The sequence below is a fragment of the Sander vitreus genome, chromosome 10, assembly GCF_031162955.1.
Source record: "Sander vitreus isolate 19-12246 chromosome 10, sanVit1, whole genome shotgun sequence".
In the NCBI taxonomy this organism is placed as follows: Eukaryota; Metazoa; Chordata; class Actinopteri; order Perciformes; family Percidae; genus Sander; species Sander vitreus.
This window is the reverse complement of record NC_135864.1, coordinates 21,473,086-21,494,138: the sequence shown is the minus strand read 5'-3', so window position 1 is coordinate 21,494,138 and position 21,053 is coordinate 21,473,086. Positions and strand designations below refer to the sequence as shown.

The window sequence follows — 21,053 nt, the reverse complement described above, 5'->3', positions numbered from 1 at the left end:
GCCAAAAGCTCTGTGATGATCCACATAATGGACCAATCAAGGAAAACGAGCTGAAATTTGTGCATCTGTGTCATTCAGCGGAGGTGGAGATGCTTGGTTACGTGATACCACGAACAAGGAAGAAGTGACGAAGGTAAACAGAGGGATGTAGGGTGAATAAAAAGGGTGTGAGTCACACTAATCACCTCTTATCAGAACTGGACGTAAGCATGATGACAGCTGGGGCAGCTGAACCACCTCTTACATGCTCCCATCAAAAACGACAACCTGCTGGTTATTGACACTGGCTGCCAGCTGAGGGAAATGAGCATCTGGGTGCAAAGTCCACTTCATAAACACACAATTACAGCCACTAGAGCTCAGTTAATGTGTAGAAATCAGAGGTGCAAAGGTTCCATTTTCAGTTTCTACGAATTATTGTCGATAAGGGTACCTGGACCCTACACAACCTGGCGTCCGTGACTCGACTACTTCAGGTTTTATTATGAAATCAAGTGAATTCTTGTACCTTTTCAGGCCAGATATAAAAAATCCTTCCTTGTTAAACCTCAATTTAGTAGGCGAGGACTCTCTTTTAGAGTGGATAAAAAAAAAAAAGGAAATAAAATGAAAATAACTAGTACAACATGTAGAACGAATGGCAGCTATCTTATAGAAACCTGAACACACAACAGTGTTTTTTATGGTACCTTTACTTGAGGAACACATAGCATTACAGACTAATCTGAGACAGAACAGGATGTAAATGACCTTATCAGTAGAAAGACTAGTTTCCGAGGGCTTGTGATCAGAGAGGTCTTTTATACAACAGTACAAAAGAAAGATAAAATGATGGAAGAGGAAAAACACTTTGGCCTACAGGTTCTCTTCTCACAAATCTGCTTTACAACTTCATAGAAACTCAATAAAAAAAAAAAAGTTCACGTACCGTGTAAAAAAAAAATAAAATCAAACTAAATAAATTGATCTCTTAGAGAAAAACAACAAGACATTCACTATAGTTTTGCAGTAATTCAAATGTAATGGAAAAAGTCAAAGCTAGGACCTTTAACAGCGTTGGTGAAACGTGGTATACCAAATTGACTGAAAGGTACACAATGATCTCTTAAAAAGTGAATCTAAACAGTAAGTTGTAACATGCAGGTGCAACTGGTTTTAGTGGACAAACACACATGATGATGATAACCCTGTTTGGTAGAAGAGGAAACCTAAAAAGGCACACAATTTGAATACCGGCGATAAAATGAGAAGGGCTGACAAAAAAATAAATAACGTAACATGATTCAAAATGTAGTTTTATGTGTGTTTTAGTGTAAATTACAGAAATACTTTAAAGTTCAGTCCAGTTTTATAAACCAGAACACTTCGTTGAAATGATCATTCCCCTTTTGCAAACAAACACAGTATATACTGGCAGAAATTAACCTTTTTAATTCATTTAAACAATTAGTTATGTCTTGTTGCCTGTTAATCATTGAGCCATAACTTGAACATATCCCTATAAATTGAATGTATGTGATTTGTGTTGAATGAAAAAAAAAAAAACAACAAAAAAAAAAAAACACAGGTGCAGCCTTCAAATACCCATACTGATTGAACCCTGCCATGCAGTACTTCATATCCACAGTAACAAAAGACTGAAGACACTGAAGACGGAGGAAGCAGACATGTGATAGTCAGCGTCCACGCGTCACCAGGGCAGACTGAGCCCGAGTGGAGCTTGAGAAACTGAGACGCAGCCGTGCAGCCTGGTAGTTAGATCCGAGTGCCGGAGCCACGTCGTCGATCACGCTGATACAATCTCCAAAAGGAAGTGGGTTCGAGCAGGACTGGATTTAGCTAACAGGCTAACAACTTTGCACTTATATAAATAAGATGTAGGGAGGAGTGGGCAACAGTCCTCATGACATTTTCCCAATCTGGATCTTCTTCCAGGCCTCTGAAGCGGTGAATATACAGGAGTCGATGATTCCTGCGACTGTGAACGTCCCGCCGACGATGGCACAGATCTACAGAGAACAAATCACTCTGTCAGTCTCGCCATTTAAAAGCTTTGATGTTCTCTTCTCTGGTTATAAATGGCTCAGTATCAGCTGCTTCCAATCACATTTTATCATAACAATACATTACACTGACACCTCAGTATGCTCTGGCATCCAGCAGCGAGTTCTGCTGCAGCTTGACTCACAATCTTAAGCCATGACTCACAATCACAGTCATATCCCAACCCATGCTTGAAGTCATGATAAACCTGAACAACTCAAAAGACAAATAACGGTGTAGCTCATCAGCCAGGCAGCCAATTCGATCCTGAGGACATTATCAGTCAGAAGGAAACCTTCCGATGAGGTGGTACAGGATCAGCCAAAATTCCTCAACCGACACGTTAGGTGGGGCGAGATGACGTCAGGTGGGGCGAGATGGCAGGGAACGAGGAAAGGAATTCAGGATGTAATAGAAATCGTTTTCTTCTTAAAAAGCTGGTATGTGGACTTTGTCGTCTTTGGACAGAGCCAGGCTAGCGGTTTCCCCCTATTTCCAGTCTCCATGCTAAGCTAAGGTGACTGGCTGCTGCCTGTGGCTTCAGATTTAACATACAGGTATCCATCATTCAGGTATTCTCATCCAACTCTCAAAAAGAAAAATGAGCGGTTTTCCCAAAATCTTGAAACAATTATATTAAAGTTAGGACTTTAAAAAAAAACTCTTATGAGACAAAGAGAAAACCCAAAATCATAAAAGCGTGTGTGACCCAACATAGTTTTGCGAGACATACTCTGTGTCCATTTTGATTTCCCACTCAAAAAGTATATTGTGTATTAGGTGATTTTTTTGGCGATATGGGAGCAGTGCAACAGGCTGACATATTGTTATGGTAAATGTGTTTGCCAACGGTTGCCTTTTCACAAAGCCAGCAGACACGTCGCAGCATCACCATTTACCTGGAGTTCTGTTTCTGGCCACCCGATGGATGCAAGTCCAGCATTCACTCTCCTTTAAGCTCTGGCTTCGGTCTCCACCGACTCCTGAAGGGAATATCTAACTCTTTAGCTGCTAAATGCTCCACCATGTTCACCAGCTAGTGGCTAACTTCGTAGGTCTGCCGTTTGCTGGGCAGGTAGCATACAATGGGTTCATCAGAGCTTTTTCCCTAAAAACAGCTGCCTGTTGGTGAAAACGGGGTTGACGAGAGCGGCAAGAGTAAACCGAAACAGTAAAGCTGCCAGCGGTAAAACCAAAACAAAGAGCTGAAAGATACTAGAATGCTATAAGCAATATATATTTCTGTTGTTATTAGAAAGAACATTAATTAGGGCAGCTGTACAGCAGCTATACAATATATTCCCATAGGAGTCGGAAGACACCAAATCAGAGCTAAAAAAGAGAGTGAATACTGGAATGCTGGATGTGTAAAAAGGTAACTGTTAGCTTGCAAGTTCGCCATATTAACTGAAATGGTGATAATAATGTCAGTGTTGCGTTCAAAGCTTATTTCTTCTGCGCTTGGGCGGCATAAAAAACAGTTATTGCAGCTTTAAGTTTATGTTCAAAGCCTAAGATCACAGCTTTCACTGTAACTGTTTAAGGACTTTAGAAGACCTTGAATTAAAATAGATTGCCTTCACTCACTGTCGTGATGAAGCGGTAGAAGGGCTGTCTCCTCTCTGTGTACTTGACTGTGATTGGACTGAGGTCGTATCGGAACCAGATGGCCGGGATAATCCTGCCCGTGTGGCTGTAAGCAACGTACTCCTGTGTGGGATGTAAAAAAAAAAAAAAAGAAAGAAAAAAAAAGTGTGTTACAAATTTTAATGAGTTTTGGAGCTGATCCAGGCAAGAGAAATCGATTTAATAAACACTGAGACGGTCAATCCCATTATGTTTAGAAATCAATTTAGAGCAATCTGTTATTTCATTTTTATCTCTAGTAGTGGCTGTTTATGAGTCGTAACAGAATTGGTTTGGGATAAAGTCACTCAAAAGCCATAAATGATTCATTGAAAATGAATCTTGGCTGAATAAAAACTGATGACGTAAGCGGGACGAGGCAACAATGCGTTGTGAGTTATTACATGGATATCAGTGAGTTTATATGAATGACATTACTGCAAAAAAAAAAAAAAAAAACACACCATTCTAATTCACGAGGAAAAAAAGAGCTGCACTGATAGGTGTCTCAACTGGACCTTTATTTGTTCTTTGGCAATGAGATTTTGGAATATTCTGCTCAGGCACCCTAATCCTCCTCTAATCAAGGCTGACCTGCACTCTTATAACTCCAAACCCAGCTGTCAGTCAATACAGTTCTAGGAAGTGTGTTCGGCGTTTATGGTTTGTTGACATCTGGGGAGCGTTTCCAGTCACTAGGGGTGAGCTTTCACTTCCGGGTCAGTGCACAAGTTAACACGGTGATACATGCTCTGGCCATATGTTGGGATGGTCACGCTGCCTTGACATGTGCAAAAACAACCAATGACGGAGAGGGCCGGATCCTACAGGTGAGAGAAGATTCAAAGAGGGATAAGGAGGAAGACAGCACCTTATTGGCTACCGTGTACTGGTAGGAGAACCTCTGTTTGCCTGATAGGTCCTCATACACTGTTGGAACGATCTTCAGTATGTAGTCATGTGAGGCCAGAGCTGCAAAAGAAACAAAGTGATTTTTCTTTTTAAAAGTGTCCAAAAATGGATGTAGTTTTAATCATGACGCAACTAGCTGGAGCTTTTCCATCCGAGATGCAGTGTCAGTGTGGTTCCACTTTGGATTCCTTAGACGTCCACTAGGTGACTCATTTCATTGGATCATCCCATGCTTTACATAAATGTCACAGTGGTTCTGTTGAGTACATGTGCATACTTACGATTAGATGACAGCCTGTCAGCCCCTCCTAACGCATTGAAGGCTCCTTGTACTTTTTGTACCTGCGTGACAAAAGAAAGAAAAGTAATCTGCCTTCAGCCTTGATACTGTAAATCTTATATATGTGTGGTGTGCGTTTTCTGTGCATGACCCAACCTGGAGCTTTTCTCCAAAGGCCAGCTTGTGGATGTTGTGGGTCATGTCTGGGCTTTGGGGCTGCGCTGTAGCGCTGTGTGTCGACACATGGAAGTTTCCTGGCACCTGAAAAGGACACGGACACACACACACACACACACACACTTAGTGTGTCTGTGTAAGCACATGCAACACATTTAGTTAACTAATGACCAAGTCTGAATATACACATAGTTGGTTGGGAAACTAAATGGCCCTTGCCTCCGGAAGAAAAATCCACTTCAACACGTTTCACATATTTCCAGATATTCCACATGCAAGTGTGTTAAATGTACAACTGCTGGGTTAATCATTTTAAATGGACTGGAAGGACTGACGCACAAGATGGTGGTAGGGCAAATAGTGCTGCACAGGGCCCAGACTGCAGGTGTTACTGAAGCTGATTCCAGAGCTGCTCCATTTAACATAACTCAATTTAGACTGGAGGAGGAAGCAGGTCGGCCTCGATCCTCTCGAGCGGGGAGCTCTATGTTTAACTCAAGTCCAAGACAAATAAACAACATGTAGTCCAATGGCTTATGTCCCACAAAAATATCAGGCCTCTTATCAGATCCACCATAATGGAATTACTGAGCACAGAAACCTTGCCTTTCTCTGAAGGGGATCAGCCATATAAAAACTCATACAGTGTGTGCGTGGGTTACTCTTCGTCTCCACTCCACTATGTGATGAGGCCTTACTTTGTTGATGGTGAACTCGCCCTCAAAGCGACAACCGTCACCCTGGTTGAGAGGGATCTTCATGGAGTTGTCTATGTGACCGACCTCGTGGCGGCCCATCTCATCCTGGATGTCCAATCCCACCACTGAAAAAAACACGATCATTAAATATATAACAAACATGAACGAATATGAACAGAACTATTACACAGTTTGCTGTGCTGGGTTCTTTTACTATTTCCAGTGCTGAGACAATTAAGTTGATTAATCAAATAAACAACAGAAAATGAATCATCAACTTGTTTGATAATTGATTCATCTCTTAAATCATGTGTTTAGCAAAAATACCAAACAAGGGCTGCAAATAACATTTGTTTTCATTATTAATTCATCATTTATTTTGTTTTGATTAATCAACTTGTTGTTTCAGCTCTATACCAAACATTCGCTACTTTTTCTCTGTTTTGTATGATAATCTTTGAGTTTAAATAAAATGAAAAAAACTATAAACACTGAAATTATGAATAAATGTTAAAACTAACGTCACGAAAAATTGAAAATCTTTTTGTTTTTGACAAAACAAGTTCACTAAAGATGTCACCACCATGTGAAGAGCATTTTCCCAGATTCTTTGGACCCTTTATGGGCTCAACAATTAATTGGTTAATCAAATAAATGATATATAATGACAATAATCATTAGCTGCAGCTCTATTTGTATTATTTCTATTTTGTACAGCCAAACCAAACAAGCAGTGAAAGAAAAGAATAAAAAGAGAAATTCTGCAGAGTGACACATAGAGTAAACACACAAAGTCCAAACAGACCACCCAACCTGCGTGTCTGTGTTTTTCCATCTAGACTTCACTACCCCCCCCCCCACCCACCCCTCCTGCAGGCCGCCGTGTGTTGGCACACTGGCACTGGCCTATTTTCAGAACCGGCTTGTGCTGTGTGTTGGCTAGCAGTGCAGAGGAGGACGTCTGCTGGACCTGTGCTTAAACCTCCACATGCCGTCTGTCTGACCTTTGACATTCAAGACAAGTTCGACCAACTCCCCCACCCCCAACCCCACTCCGCCCCCTGCCCCTAAATACAGTGCACAAACATAAGTTTAGTCTGCCACTGTGACTGTGTCTGAGCTGGTCGTTTCTCCTTTTTAAGTCATTTAGAACTGGAAGTGCGTTCATGTAAAAGTAGTTTGGGGGGGGGGGGGGGGCATGGAATATTATAAGGTTATTACGCGCGGCTCTACTTTTTCATGGAGTCACAAATCAAGATCTGGCAAGCCGTAAAGGTCAGTGGAGGGAGACAGTGTTTAAATCTAGAACAGCAGAGCAGCACAGAGGAATATAAAAAAAAAAGGGATGGAAATGCCAGCTTTTCCATGATGAAATGATTTCTCCCTCCAAGTATATTTGTAATGGATGACAACCTGTTTGGAGGGCTGGAAAATAAACTGATGTACAATATTAACTCGCAGAGAGGATGGCCGAGGAACATTTCTACTCATTCTATGCAGCTGCAGTGTGGGTAGACCAGCGTGTTTGAGCGGGTATTTAAGAGGGCCCCACATTTCTGCAGAAAAAAAAAAGGTTTAAATTCTGCAAATAAACAAAACCACCGTATATACAATCACCGAGAGCTTTAATTGGAAATGGCATGAGACGGCCTTTGTTTAGGCATGCCATGAGTGAGCTCGTCTAAACACATGGCCAACAGCTGTGTGTCTGCATGCCAAAGCCTCTCTCGCTTTCACACAAACATCTATTAGCTTTGCCATTTTTGGAGATCGCTTGAATCGAACAAATGTGTGTTTTCTGTGCTTCGGCTGCCCAAGCCTCGCCAGTCTGTCTGTGTGTGTGTGTGTGTGTGTGTGTGTGTGTGTGTGTGTAATTGGGCATAGTTTCTGACAGGAGTCATGAAGGAGCAAATAACCAGTGACTGCTCTCCGTCCTAGCCACTTCTCTGACATTGAAGTAAAGCAGCCGAGCCAAGAGAGGCAACTCAAACTGAGATCACTGTGTGGCAACACAAGATCAAACAGAGGGCGGCACAGGCCGGAGGCTGGCCTTAAATCGAGTGGTATCTCGCAGCATGCCACAACACAGGCGGCAAACAAACCATTATCAGTCAACTCCATTATCTAGGGCAGCGTTTATCTTTTGCCAATATGTGATGTAAAATGATAAGGCATGGTAAGTATGATACGGTCATATAAAAGGGGAAAAACAAAACTGTAAAAAGGAGCCCATAAGCAATGTGTCAAAAGAAAACACACAAACAGGAAGTGTAATGCAAAGAAATGGTGTAGAGTTGTATGCATATACTCACAATCACAGTGTAAGTTTGGCAAACTGATGTTTAAACTCACTTCTATCTTCCCACCACTATCTTTATCAGGATCATCCACATACAGTTCATTTACACTGTAATGGACAGAAAATGAGAAAAATTGTTAGATAAGTAAAGAAAAGTCAGCCAAGTCATCCCTTATTACATATCACCAAGAAGCTGACGTATGCACAAAGCCAATTTCCTGGAGAGAACTGCATCCATTCAGGGCCTGAGCAGAATACATCATGATGGGGGCATTGACAGTCATGACTAACTCCCCGTTTTGTATATTTCACACAGCAGGTCCTGCGCCCTTGTGGCAACAAAGGAACTGCCCTCTAGATCTGTGTGTTTCAGCCACAGGATATTACAAGATACACCCTCTTTCTGACATTTGATGCTGTGATACCTACATTTCTGTGGCTATGAATCCCGTCAGCTCAGACAGGAACAGGAAGAGTATGAAGACACAGCAGAGGATGGAAACTGTGGGCAGAGAGGAAGAAAGTTAGAATCAAAATTAAACTTAAGTCCCTGTTGATCACACATGTGGCATTTATTTCACATTAATCTCTAATTACACCGGCATTTCAAGGGATGATGCAAACCAAATGAGCCAAGCTATGACCTAAGGTATTGACATTAATGAAATCACAGCGGTTATAATTTATTTATTTTTTTTCCCTAAATAGCTGTGTTACTGGCGGTATTAAGTCTGCCATTACGCAGGTCTTTAAAGACCCTCCTACACTAATTACACATTAAATACCAGCACAACAGGCAGCCATTACAGCATAGCTGCTTCTTTAGAGAGGTGAGCTCATGCTACGCAATTCCTACAAACAGCTCTTTTTAGGTTTCCTTAGACGAACTTACACACAGACAGTCACCCAGGCAAAAAATGGCTCCCACAAAGAAGCTTTAAAGGACTTTAACTAAAAGCTAGACAGAAACCAACTCCTGAATATCAACCTTTTGTTCAGTCTAAGTCTAAATAAAGCCTAAGATTGAAAAAGAGGAAGCAATCAGGCCATCTTTTTTTATGTCATGTGTCAAACTAATCAGCCAAACTGTCATATAAAACATGTGTTTACCAAGATAAATATGGAAGGAACTGATCCGTGTCTGCACAACTGTGGTCTATCCGGTATGGTGAGAGCCTCAGTCAGAAAGCTCTCACTCAGCAGGTGAGGCGTGTTTACGTGGCAACTGTCTCCTAGGATCTCACAGTAACATGACCTTGTGGTTGAAAGGGCATCACAGCCAAACCTGCGGCTGGTGGAGGCTTTACATGAGGTAATGTTTAACCAACAAACAATAAGGAGTGTCGCTATGACACACAATTCAGGTTCAAAAAACTTGCACAGTAATTCTTTACCGGGCTTCAAAGGGCGCAATACTGGATGTGGATTACTAAAGATCAGCGTAATAGGCTGCTACGGTTTTAAACTTCAACAGCTCCGCCATGGAAATACTGACAAGCCAAATGATTAACAAAGACCTTACATGAGTGTTTTATTTACACTTGAGCTCATCCTACTAGTGCTCACACATGGGAAGAAATGGGATTTTTCACCATGAATCAGTCAGTAACATAAGAAACTAGCGCTGCATCTCCACATTGCCATATATTTTTGCACTGCAAAGACAAATGAGAATTTTGTAACATCACAGGCAGTACAAACATATATTATGACAAAACAATCAGGCACAACAACAGATTGATACATTATGTCCAAAGCTAGAACAGCTCTGGAAACCGCTGTGGCCCAAACACAGTTATTGTTCGCAGTAAATACCGTACAAATTAAACCCAAAAAGGCATGTGGCCCTAAAACAGAATAACAGAAGCAGATAGGGTCAAATATGTGGCCTTTTGTGAGAAGGGGGGGGGGCTGTTTCTGGTTGCCTCTGAACCACGCACAAGCCAAAATGTGAGTTGACCTGCCGTGGGTGAAGCAAATACACAAAGAAACAGTTGTCTAATATCCAAATCAACCCAATACCCTCAACCCTAGACAGTGGAAGGAGACAGGAAAGGGTGTAGACTGTGAACAGGAAGAATTTCCTCATGGGTGGAAGCCGTGCGTATATCTTTAGCCAATCCATGCTCTTTCCTGTCATCCAGGAAGGGGTTTATAAATCGGTTTAAAACTGTTCCCCGTTCAATGACAGCACTGCCTATCCATTCTGTCATCAGTTTGGTAAGAGGTTGACATTTTGTTCTGTCGTTAGCTCTCCAATGAATAACCAATACTAGTAAATAACAGAGGAGCCAAAATGTGTCATCAGGCCTTTTGTATTCAATCAAGCAGTGAATAATCGATACAATTCCCTGTTTACACAATGACTTATTGATGACAAGCAGTAAAACACATGACGTGACAGGAAAAGCATTCAGATTTCTTCTGGTGACTTCTCAGGTGCCTGAGGCGATGGCAGAGCATGATCATTAACATTCTTAACATATTAGTTTGTGCCTAAACAGGTACTTTGCCATGCTAAATGACTGTCGGGACGCACCTCTACGCTGGGACAGGTAGGAACTCGAATTACAGCTGCCTAAACTGTTCCTCAATACGTCATCCACCTCCCTAAAACTCTATCGATATGCTAAATAGTACCTCTTCAGTCCAGCTAGGATTACAAAGTTATTGGATATTGTCATTTAACAGAAGGCTGTGTGAATAGAAGTGATAGAAGACATGTTTATCAGTTGAAATGAATACTTTTATTTGGATGAAAGTATGTTCTTGTTACTGGTTGTTTTTTTCCACTTTGGAAAAAAAAAAAAGAAAAAAAAAAAAAAAAACTTTCACAATACTGAGACGTTAAAGCAAAATGTTGCTATGACTAAATCAGCTAGTGAGATTGCTAAAAAGCACCTTAGCATAAAGACTGGAAACAGCTAGCTTTGCACTTTTCAAAAGGTAACAAAATCAGCTTACCAACACCTCCGTACAAAAACAGAAGTGTAGAAAAGACAAGCTGTGGTTTTAATATGAAGCTAGAGCCAATAGCCACTTAGGGGCCATCCACACGGAGACACTTTTTGATGCAAACGCACATGTTTTGCATCGTTTGGGCCTATCGTCCTAACGCGCTTTTTGAAACCTGGTCCCAAGGTGAAAAATATTCGAAAACGGCTCCATTTTGGCTCTGTTTGGAAGGCGAAGCCGCATACGTGCGTATCGATGATGTCATTGCCACACCCCTCGACCGCTAATGTTATGTAGCTAACGTTAAACACCGCTAAAGTAACTGACGCTCCAGCAGAATTGTAGAAACGCTACCGCAAGAAAAACGTGTATATTATCAAAAAGACATTGGATCATTGCCGTTTGACTGCCGATGTTAGCTAGCAGCGTTAGCGCACTAACGTTAGCTCTGCTAGCTAGCGCGCTGCAATCATGTCCGATGGCAGACAGAATTGCAAAATAAAAAGCAATCCAACAGCACATTATACAATGTAAACAAAGACATTTTCTTGCGGCGGCCTTTATAAAATGAGCAGTGGTAAAAGTTATAGTCTATCATGTTGATATGACTATGCTCTTCTTCTCCGTTTTTGGTAAATTTCTGTAGCAGAAACAGCGCCACCTATATGCCTGGAATATGAAGTAGCATGTTGAGTCTTTTACAAATGGATCCATTTGGACGCACTTTTTTTTTTATTTTTTTTTTTTTTAATAATACACAGTTCAAGGGAAGACGGGAAAAAAAAAAAAAAAAAAGATTGTTTTGGTACGTGTGGACGTGGCCTTAGCTAAGCTTAGCACAAAGATTGGAAACGATTGGCTCCGACGACCACCAGCACCTTTAAAGCTCACTAATTAACACATTGCATCTTGTGTGTTTAATACGCACATAAACTGAAGTGTAAAACACAACAATGAAACCGCGAATTGTCATTTGGTTTGGTGTAAATTTGTTATAAGCTGCTGGTAGAAGGATTATGTTACCTTCAAACAGAGCGAGGCTATCCGTTTCCCCATTTTCAGCCTTTGTGCTAAGCTAAACCAACTGTGTCTATTGGCGGTAGTTAAATATTTTATGTACAAACATGATAGTAGTTTTAATCTTTTTAGTTAACTTTCAGAAAGTAACCAAATAAGAGTGTTTCAGGTTTGTGACTGAATAGCAAATAGAGCTTTATTGCACCAAACTTTATCATTTTTTCATAATTAATGAACACATTAAACAAAGTATCCAAATAAATGAAAAACAACCAAAAAATAGAAGCTCATAAGTTTGGCCTGTTGTGCGTGCAAGAACTACTCACTGAAAGCTCCCGTGTATGTGGGCTGGGTGAGATCTTTTGGCACTTTCCTGTAGATATCGAATCTGAGGAGAGAAAGAAAAAAAGGAAATATAAACACTACGTGCTGAGAAAAGAAGCACATTCTGTACCCATAAGGCTGTGCGTGCGGTATTACAGAAGAGTGGTGGAATGTTAGCTCTGGACTCCTGCCATTACACACACATCCCCACACACACACACACAAAACCACACACTCACTCTCTCTCTCTTCAACAAAGGTGTCTGGCACTCAACATATACACAGGAAAACACAAAGCCAACATAAACACATACACCAATGGAAAAAAGGCACACTGGAATCATAAACACAACTGCAGTAACAACTTTCAATTATAAGGTTTGAACTTCTTGGCGGTAAGTGGAAGTTAGTGTACAATTACATACAGCCACACCGACAGTGAAGAATTCAGGCTGCAGATTTATTCTCATCTAAATCTTTAACATTTTCGTACTAACTTTTGATATTTTTAGATTGTGTGTGAATCAGTGAATCCGAAGCGGAGGAGGATCATTGCAACCTGACACAATCAACTCTCTTATTAAATACTGTTGCCTATTTGGGGACTGGAGAAGATGAGGGGGAAAAAATCTGCTTCTCAACACCAAAACTATTTAGGCTCACGAGTTCTTGCGCATGTCCTTTTTGGGCAGTGAAACGTTTTTGACCCCAAACTCCATCGCAGACAAACCCCACCCACCTCCCTCTCCCCTTCATCAAGTGCTTCCATAACACTCACATCTGTTTGTATTTCTTCCACCTAGAGCTCTCGGGGAAATAACCACAGCTGATGCTATGCAGGGTGGGGGAGAAAGTAGGAGTTAGGGCTTCCTGTCCAGCCCCAAACCTGCTGCTTCTCTTATTTTGCCTCAGCTTTCACTCCTTTGTTTTCATCTACCGCTAAAGGACCACTGGATCCCAAACTCCTCAGCCGGTGTCCCTCCGTCTCTTCCTCTCTCCATCCGCATTCATCTAAAACGTCCTGCGCCAATGTCCCATTAGTATTAGATCACTGTGTGCCAATAGCTGGCCTGGCAGGATACAGAGGGCAGACAGCATAGAGAGGGGCTGGGGGGCTCAGGGAGGGGTCGCTCTGTATCAGGATCAGAATAACTTCTAGAGTAGCACACTTCCTGAATGTTAAGCTTTAATGTGCAGAGGGAGAGTCTCTTTCCTCTCCACCCAGCCACTGCACTGACCTCCTGAGACCAGCAGACAGGTGGAGCACTGTGATATACACTACTGTCATGTGAAAACCTTCACATGACCAAGTCCATTTCCATCTTTCTGACTTCACTTCAAGGACTACATGCTCCCCTGTAGGTTACGCTGCAGAAAAGAAGCGGCACTAGCTCGACACGGGACATCCTGCCCAAACCCGCCATTTAAAAGAAAATGCCCTCCTACCGTCAATAGAGACAGCTACTTTTTTTATTTAGTTTTAGATTTTTTTTATTTTTTTTTATAAATGGCAGCCAGCAAAACTATACTGTAAAATTGACTCAATTGAAGTGTAGACATTGTTGAAAGGATCCAGCGAGTGTCGCATTGAATATTATGCCTGGGCAATTTCACCCGGCATCGCTATGGCGAAATAACCCTAACCCTACACTGAGGGGTACTAGCCGCAGTGGAAAACTAAAATGAGAAATGCATCCACTACCAAAAGTGAGTTGAGATTAGTTAAGGTGTATTCATCCAATGGCAACTATATAAACTACTGTAGGAAGAGACCACTGAGCTTGTTTAAAAATATATGATATCAAGCAAGTATACTTTTAAATTACATACACCATGATTATTATTATTTATTTCATTTCAATTTAACACAAGATGAATGTAAATTAATGAATATGTTACTGATATACATGGACATCTTTTTTGGGGAACTGGTACACACACAAGTTCTACTGAAAAGATAGTTTTTTGTAGCACATAAATAGATCTTGGGTTATAGTTTGTATTTTTTAATCACACAAAAACAAGCCATTTTAATTAGGGGTGTGCCGATCCGATATTAAGATCGGATATCGGTCCCGATATTGACAAAATAGTTGGATCGGGGAGCGGAAAAATGAACAGATCCACGGGCCGATCCAGTTTTGTTAGTTTTTTTCCCCTCTGTCGCACGTGTGTCGCATGCTGGAAGAGTTGAGTGTCCAAATAAATAAGAATTCAATACATTACATCCATGTTATTTTGTCTTAGTTAGGAAAGTAATGTTTAGTTAGGAAAGTCTGGTGCCTTTAGTCTCTTCCACATGGTGGAATGAAGGTATAAGGTGGAAGGTATACAGTGTATTATTAATTCAACAACGGTATTGGATCAGTATCGGGTATCGACAGATACACAAAGCCCAGGTATCGGGACTGAAAAAGTTGGATCGGTGCATCCCTAATTTTAATATGCTTGCCTGTCTGTTAAAATCATATATCTCTACCTAAAACCTCACAAACAGTTGATTTGCCTTAGAAGTCTGTATCCAAGACCGGGTTATAAATAGTTACAGAGATCCTCACTTCTTGCTGTAGGATGCCAAAGACTTATTTTAAACGGTCACAGTTTCCCGCTGCTAAATGCGAATATGAGCGAGGAAACTAAATCTCACTCGTCAGGTCACTCGAGACGTGAGATGGAAACTGATGCTACATGTGAACTCTAAATAGTCTCAAATGGATGTTACTGTACCACCAACAGCCTGGATATATCTGGACATAAGGTCTGAATTACACTTAAAGTTCAAGGTTGGAGATAAGGACAAAAATAACACGCAGGCATCACAGCACTATCTTGATATTCATATGATACAATATTTACTTACGTAAGTAAGAAGTACAAATATGTTATTGTGTTGTATTATACTTAAATACTGTATAACACATCTAATTGGTTGGAGAACTCAGTTTCGCTTAATTTCCTCCGCTCAGAACACTTTGTATTCATGAATATTAATGTTGACTGCAGAGAGTTCACCTCTCAGCCCATCGTTGAGGTTTGTAATTTCCTGAATTACAGTCTACACACCTCCCTTCGTCACTTCCCCACTGCTCAGTCTTCTGTTAAAAAAAAAAAAAAGATGTTTTGTTAATGGTAAGAACATGATGTACTAACATCTCTCCGTTGACACCACAGGGCCGCTTCGAAAGGAAGGGCCCTTTCCAAATGAACCATATCTCGCAAATGAGTCATAGTGAGTCAGTAGTACATCCTTTTTTATGTACAGTATTGCTGAGTAAACGCACATAACGGGTGTTACTGAATAATGTTCTTCTCACATATGATGTCCTGACATCACAAGCTATAAGCAACGCATGTACCCAGGTCTTTCTTTACACAGGTTTCTACGACTCACCTCCCTGTTGTGTACGTCAAGTATCAAACAGTAAACAGACACCCAGATTAAAAGATAGAACTATTGACGCTGAGCATCCTCACTGAAGCTCTCAAGTCACCATGATCTAATCATCCCAGGGAGCAGACTCTAAATCATCAGGTTAGCCCAAACCAAACCTGTGTTTGTCAAGAAATTACTGAATCTGAAGGTCAATTAAACTTGGGGATGAAACCCTTTCAGTTATTCATTCAGATGAGCTGCTGTTCAGTCATTCTGAATGAAGTGATCCTTATTAGAAGCTGATCTTTGTCTATATTACTTCTGAAGCACCATTCAAAAGCAACACAGAAAGCCATTCTCTTACACTGTTTTAGCCATTTAAGGTAATGTATCAAGTAAAAAGGCATTTTTAGTACATTCACATTCAGTCGAATACATGTTTAGTAATAGTACGTGACAAGAGGTGTAAGAAAACTCTTTGTGAGTGGACTCATGTCAGGTTGGTTTTTAAATGGATGTTTAGTTTATGGATGGGAATGCAGTCATTCTGTTTGGAACATTGGGATTTCTGGTTGGATGCAACTTGGAATCAATAACAAAAAAAGAGTAATAATAATATATACATGTTGAATATTAAAAGAAGAAAGATTAGCTTTATAATAAAGTAATCTATGGTAATCTATATTGCTACACACTCTCACTAGAGCTGTCAGTCTTCCTGATGTCTTCCATTTGTTGTTTTTTTAATATTCAAATAATATTTGAATATTGAATGCTCATATGCAGCCTGTTATAAATATGTACTACACTACTCAGGCTCACTACTATTATAGTGATTTAAAAGTAACCTGTTTCTTGCAGATTGTCACGTTACTGAGAATCCAGCTGTTAGAAGGTAATATATGAAATCAAAGCTAACTCTGACAGCTGTAGGGCAGCTAACATAGTCTTTAGCTGTCTCCATGAAGCTCCCAGCTAAGCTCCTATAACTCACGCCGCAGTTAGGAAAACCAGAACGAGGTAACTATTGATAACATAAGCATTTTGACTCGGTGGATGTCGATTTTAAAGTCATGCTAAAACTATTTCCCATCCATCTTCCGATTTCCAGCCTGTCAACTCCTGTACGTAATGTTACTCGGTACGTAACGTACGTAAACTCAGGCTGAAGCCGCGGTTTTTTATTGCTGTTTTTATTGCTGTATTTATTGCTGTTTTTAGTAAGTTCATTGTTGTGTGGTTTGTGTTGTGATGTCTTCCTGCTGCATACAAATTGCCCTTCTGGGACAAAGAATAAACTGAAGCTCACAATGCCTTGCGTTTCTCACTCCCGTAACTTATTGTTCATCAGACGTGACATGAGAAGAGGGAGATTAGCTAGCGTTAGCCAACCTATTTATAAAAAAAAAATCACATTCGAAGAAGTATTGATTTTTTTTTTTACTATTCAAATTATATTCGACTTTCGGAATTCGTTCCAACAGCCCTAACTCTCACACTGGTGACGTATTTCTGAAAGTAAAGTTCTAGTTAGTTGGTCAATCGAAGTATTTCAAGCTTGTTGCAGTGCAGGTTTTGTATGATCAGGGCATCAGGTCAGTGAAGTACCTGAACGGGACATGACCACTTGATAACCCCATGACACGTTCACAACCCTCAAACACAGGTCATCTACGGTAGTAGTGCAAACGAAAATTACGCCAGATCCTGTATGTCGGTAAATTCATTTTCCCATTACAACACAGCTGTAAGCTGCGTGTGTGTCATCTAGGGCTGCAACTGACTAGGGTTGGGTATCGTTTGGATTTTAACAATTCTGATTCCAATTCTGATTCTTCCTTTTGATTCTTATCAATTCTTGATTCCGATTCTTTGAGGGGTGGAGTAGAAATGGGTCACATGCCTGTTTCACAAATAAAGAGGAAAGTTTTATTTTGAGTCAATGGTGGTTTGCAGTTTTAGAGGGCACACTAGAGCGCTGCTTACTGCGCTCCAAGGCTGCAACACAACAAGTGCCTGGCAACTTTGGAAACCAAAACTTGCGCATATTAAATTGGGAAGTGATGATCGGATTTGAAACCAAATCCTCTAAAATGATTCCAAATGAAGAAACGATTCTACAGGAATCGTAATTTTTGTAACGATTCCAAGTAGGAATCGGTTCTCGATGCCCAATCCTACAACTGACCATCATTTTTATCAGCAGTTACCAAGGTGACATCTACAAGTAAGTTTGTTTTGTCCGACCAACAATCCAAAACCTCATAATATCAGATTTACAGTAACATCAAACAGAGAAAAGCAGCCTCATGTTGGAGAAGCTGAAATAAGAGAATGTTTGGAATTTTTGTTTCATAAATGACAGCAATTAGAAATTGATTATCAGAATAGTTGCAAACAAATCAATTAATCTACTATTTTCTCAGGACTAGTGTGATCTTGCCTCGTAAATTCAATATTTTGACCAGATCGTGGTCCAAATGAACTATCACTAATTACCAAGGATGAAAATCCTGTGCTGTTCCCTCATGAAAAAATGTATTTACACATGTTTTAGTTCTCAACTTCCTCTCAAGTTTGTTCAGGACATATATGCCTTAGGGAGCTAAAACTATTAATCAATATATCAGTTAGTCGATCGCCATAAAAATACTCGGTAACCATTTTGATAAGTTAATTAATCGTACAAATTTATTCAAGCAAAAATTGTGGAAAAACAGTTTCATTCATGTGAAGAAGTTCTGCTTTTCTTTGTCATGTCATTGTAAACTGAATCTCTGGGTTTTGGTGGCACGAAACAAGACAGTTAAGTACTGTATATCCCCTTGGGTTCTGGGAAGTTGTGATGGGCATTGTTTCAGTACTTTTCTGACATTTGATGAAAGAAATCTGCATAATATTCATCATTAAAATAACCGGTTTGCGTGCAGTGTAGTGCCCCAAATTCCACTATGGCCACGCCAAGACCCGCCCTACGAAGCAGCTCGATTGGTCAGGGGATAGGACCTGTACTAATGGGGTTATGTTACGGGGAATTTGGGACACTAAACTGCACGTATACCAAAATAGCCATTGGTTGTAGCCCTAGTACTTTAAGTTAATACTTCACACTCAAATTTAAGAATTAAGTTTGACAGAATATCATCTGTCACTGCCCAAATTATTTAGTGACCACTGAGTGCAAACATCCTGTCCGTTAGTTTGATCAGGGTGCGCTATATTGACAGTTTCAACAGCCCTGTAGGTGTGACTATTAGCTTTGTGCCTGTTGCCCAAGTATCTATAGGTTAGTTAAATGGGTCAGGTCAGGTGTATTTCTGACTATTTATAGAGGGTTTTCACCGAAGTCACGTTCTGGGCGGTAACCTGGATGCGCAGCCATATTGGAGGCACTCTGTGTAAACAACTGAATGGAGTAATGGAGTATTGTGCACTTTGGATACTTTAATACTTTATGTCAAATAACAGAAAAGCTCATCAAAACGCATCCAAGATGCAAAGGCATGGAAGAACTTGCGCCACAAAAAAGGCGCGATATTTTGAGAAATTACAGTTTACTGGCGGTGCAGATCCCTACAAGTTGGCTCCCTCTTCTTGGATCCATGGTGACCCGCTGATTCTTCCTTCAGTTGCATTTCCCGATATAGTCAACTACCTGGTTTTCTCGCCGAGCCCATACACAGCAGAAGACCTTAAATCCTACAAAAGTTTGGAGGCTTATAACCAGATGGTGTGTGGATGGGTGAGGGAGACGCAGTACCAAGTCATTAACAACCAATGTGTTGTGAAGGCCAAAGTAAGTAATGCAATAACGTCTTTAATCAACCTAACCTTAACTGTATGATATTATTGTGATACTCAAGGTGTAGCCAAGTGACTCTCAACAGTTTTTCATTTCAAAGACCGAACAAGACAGTTTTCCCTGTAGATCCTGGTTGAGCTTTGCCAACCACAAGCACCTCCTTTCCAGGAAAGAGTTTCCTCTGATAACGTCTGGCATTCCTCACCCTGGTTTTTAATAACTTTAGGAAGTCGATAATATTCCAAATGTTTTTTCTCGGTCTGACCTATTGGTACAACCTAAAACACGGCAATAATTAACCATTTTCCTTAACGCCGTTCGGGATCTACTTCAGTGCCTGTGCTTTGTTGTGATACGGAGTACCTCCAACATGGCGACTTCGGGTCTGATGACGCGTTTGATGACAGGCCGTGAAAACCCTCTATTACCTGGTTTTGACGGTTTATTGGTGGCTAATGATTCTGAATGATTTTACCCTTGTTGTGTATTGGGAGAATTAGAACTTTGATTTGTGAATAACACTAAACCAAGCCATTTCGTTTGTTTAGTAAAACATGCAACTATGGCAAAACTGTATTGAATATAAATGTTACTATGCCCTGAGGTAACTGTAGCCTAGTAAGTTTCACGTCTTGCAAATATCAGGATAGATGATGAAAGCTGCACATGCGCAGGCAGGAACCCACGCAAAAACTCTGTGAGCATATACCTGAGAATCACTCTACCGACTCAACACAAACTCTACATCCCCTGCGACAATGTAGCCTATTCATGCCAAATGTAAAACACCAGTTACAACTTTGACTCGCTCATTAACGTAAGGAGACGATGCTTTGCCAACCGTTAATTCATCCAGAGCTCACAGACTGTAAAACACCGCCGCAGTCCCTTCATACCTTACCCAAAATAACCTGAAGCTCCGTACTCACCTCCGTACATCGAAAGGCATGATGTTTGCACGTTAGACAGCGGGATTAGCGGACAAAGCTACACACAACGGGCTATCATACAGCTCTCTTCAACGCTACCGGTTGTTCATCGGTACCGGGCTGACGTCAGCTTAGGACGCTTTGCAAAAGCCGATTGGCTGAGAGCTAACATTACTTCCTGTTCGCTCTGATTCTTCTTCCTGTGAAAGCGCGGCGTCGTTTTTATGGCTTTTGATTTACGTTCGTTGAAAATGCAAGCAAGTGAATCATTTTTAAGCCCAATAATTTCAGATATATTTTATTTACAAACTTAGATTATTAGGCTACTCTTTTTTTTTCTCACAAATATAAATTGTGGTTGATGAATGTTATGACAATTCTGAGTAAATAGTTTTTTTTTCACAGACACACATTATTTTTTTCAGGGACCATAATTATGTAGCCTACACAAAACATTGATATCATACAGAGAGAAGAGACGCTTTGTACCACATTACTTTCCATCTGTATTCCCACCACAATTTATACAATTTTAATTTTAATGAAAAACAGCAACACAAATATAATTTATTTCTTTATCTATATAAAAAATGTGTGTATTTCATCTGTTGTCCCCAG

At 40.6% G+C, this 21,053-nt stretch overlaps 1 protein-coding gene across 1 annotated transcript; it reads right to left on the bottom strand.

The window, feature by feature from the left end:
* Window positions 1-674: 674 nt before the first annotated feature.
* Window positions 675-20,583, bottom strand: ergic1 (endoplasmic reticulum-golgi intermediate compartment 1). The gene is made up of 10 exons (XM_078260897.1): window positions 20,436-20,583; window positions 12,334-12,395; window positions 8,465-8,537; window positions 8,049-8,143; window positions 5,737-5,861; window positions 5,018-5,122; window positions 4,863-4,923; window positions 4,541-4,641; window positions 3,631-3,753; window positions 675-2,009 (listed from the first exon to the last, which is right to left on the bottom strand). Exons 1-10 carry the CDS (start codon window positions 20,453-20,455, stop codon window positions 1,902-1,904), a joined length of 873 nt encoding a protein of 290 aa, XP_078117023.1. The 5' UTR covers window positions 20,456-20,583; the 3' UTR covers window positions 675-1,901.
* Between the last annotated feature and the right edge of the window lie 470 nt (window positions 20,584-21,053).

What these genes read in the sequence shown, in the direction of transcription:
- ergic1 (XM_078260897.1), bottom strand. Translation starts at nt 20,455, where the DNA reads ATGCCTTTCGATGTACGGAG. An exon ending in CCTTTGGAGAAAAGCTCCAG is followed by an intron (nt 4,924 to 5,017) that starts GTTGGGTCATGC and finishes TTTGTCACGCAG; the next exon opens with GTACAAAAAGTACAAGGAGC. An exon ending in TCTACCGCTTCATCACGACA is followed by an intron (nt 2,010 to 3,630) that starts GTGAGTGAAGGC and finishes TGTTCTCTGTAG; the next exon opens with ATCTGTGCCATCGTCGGCGG.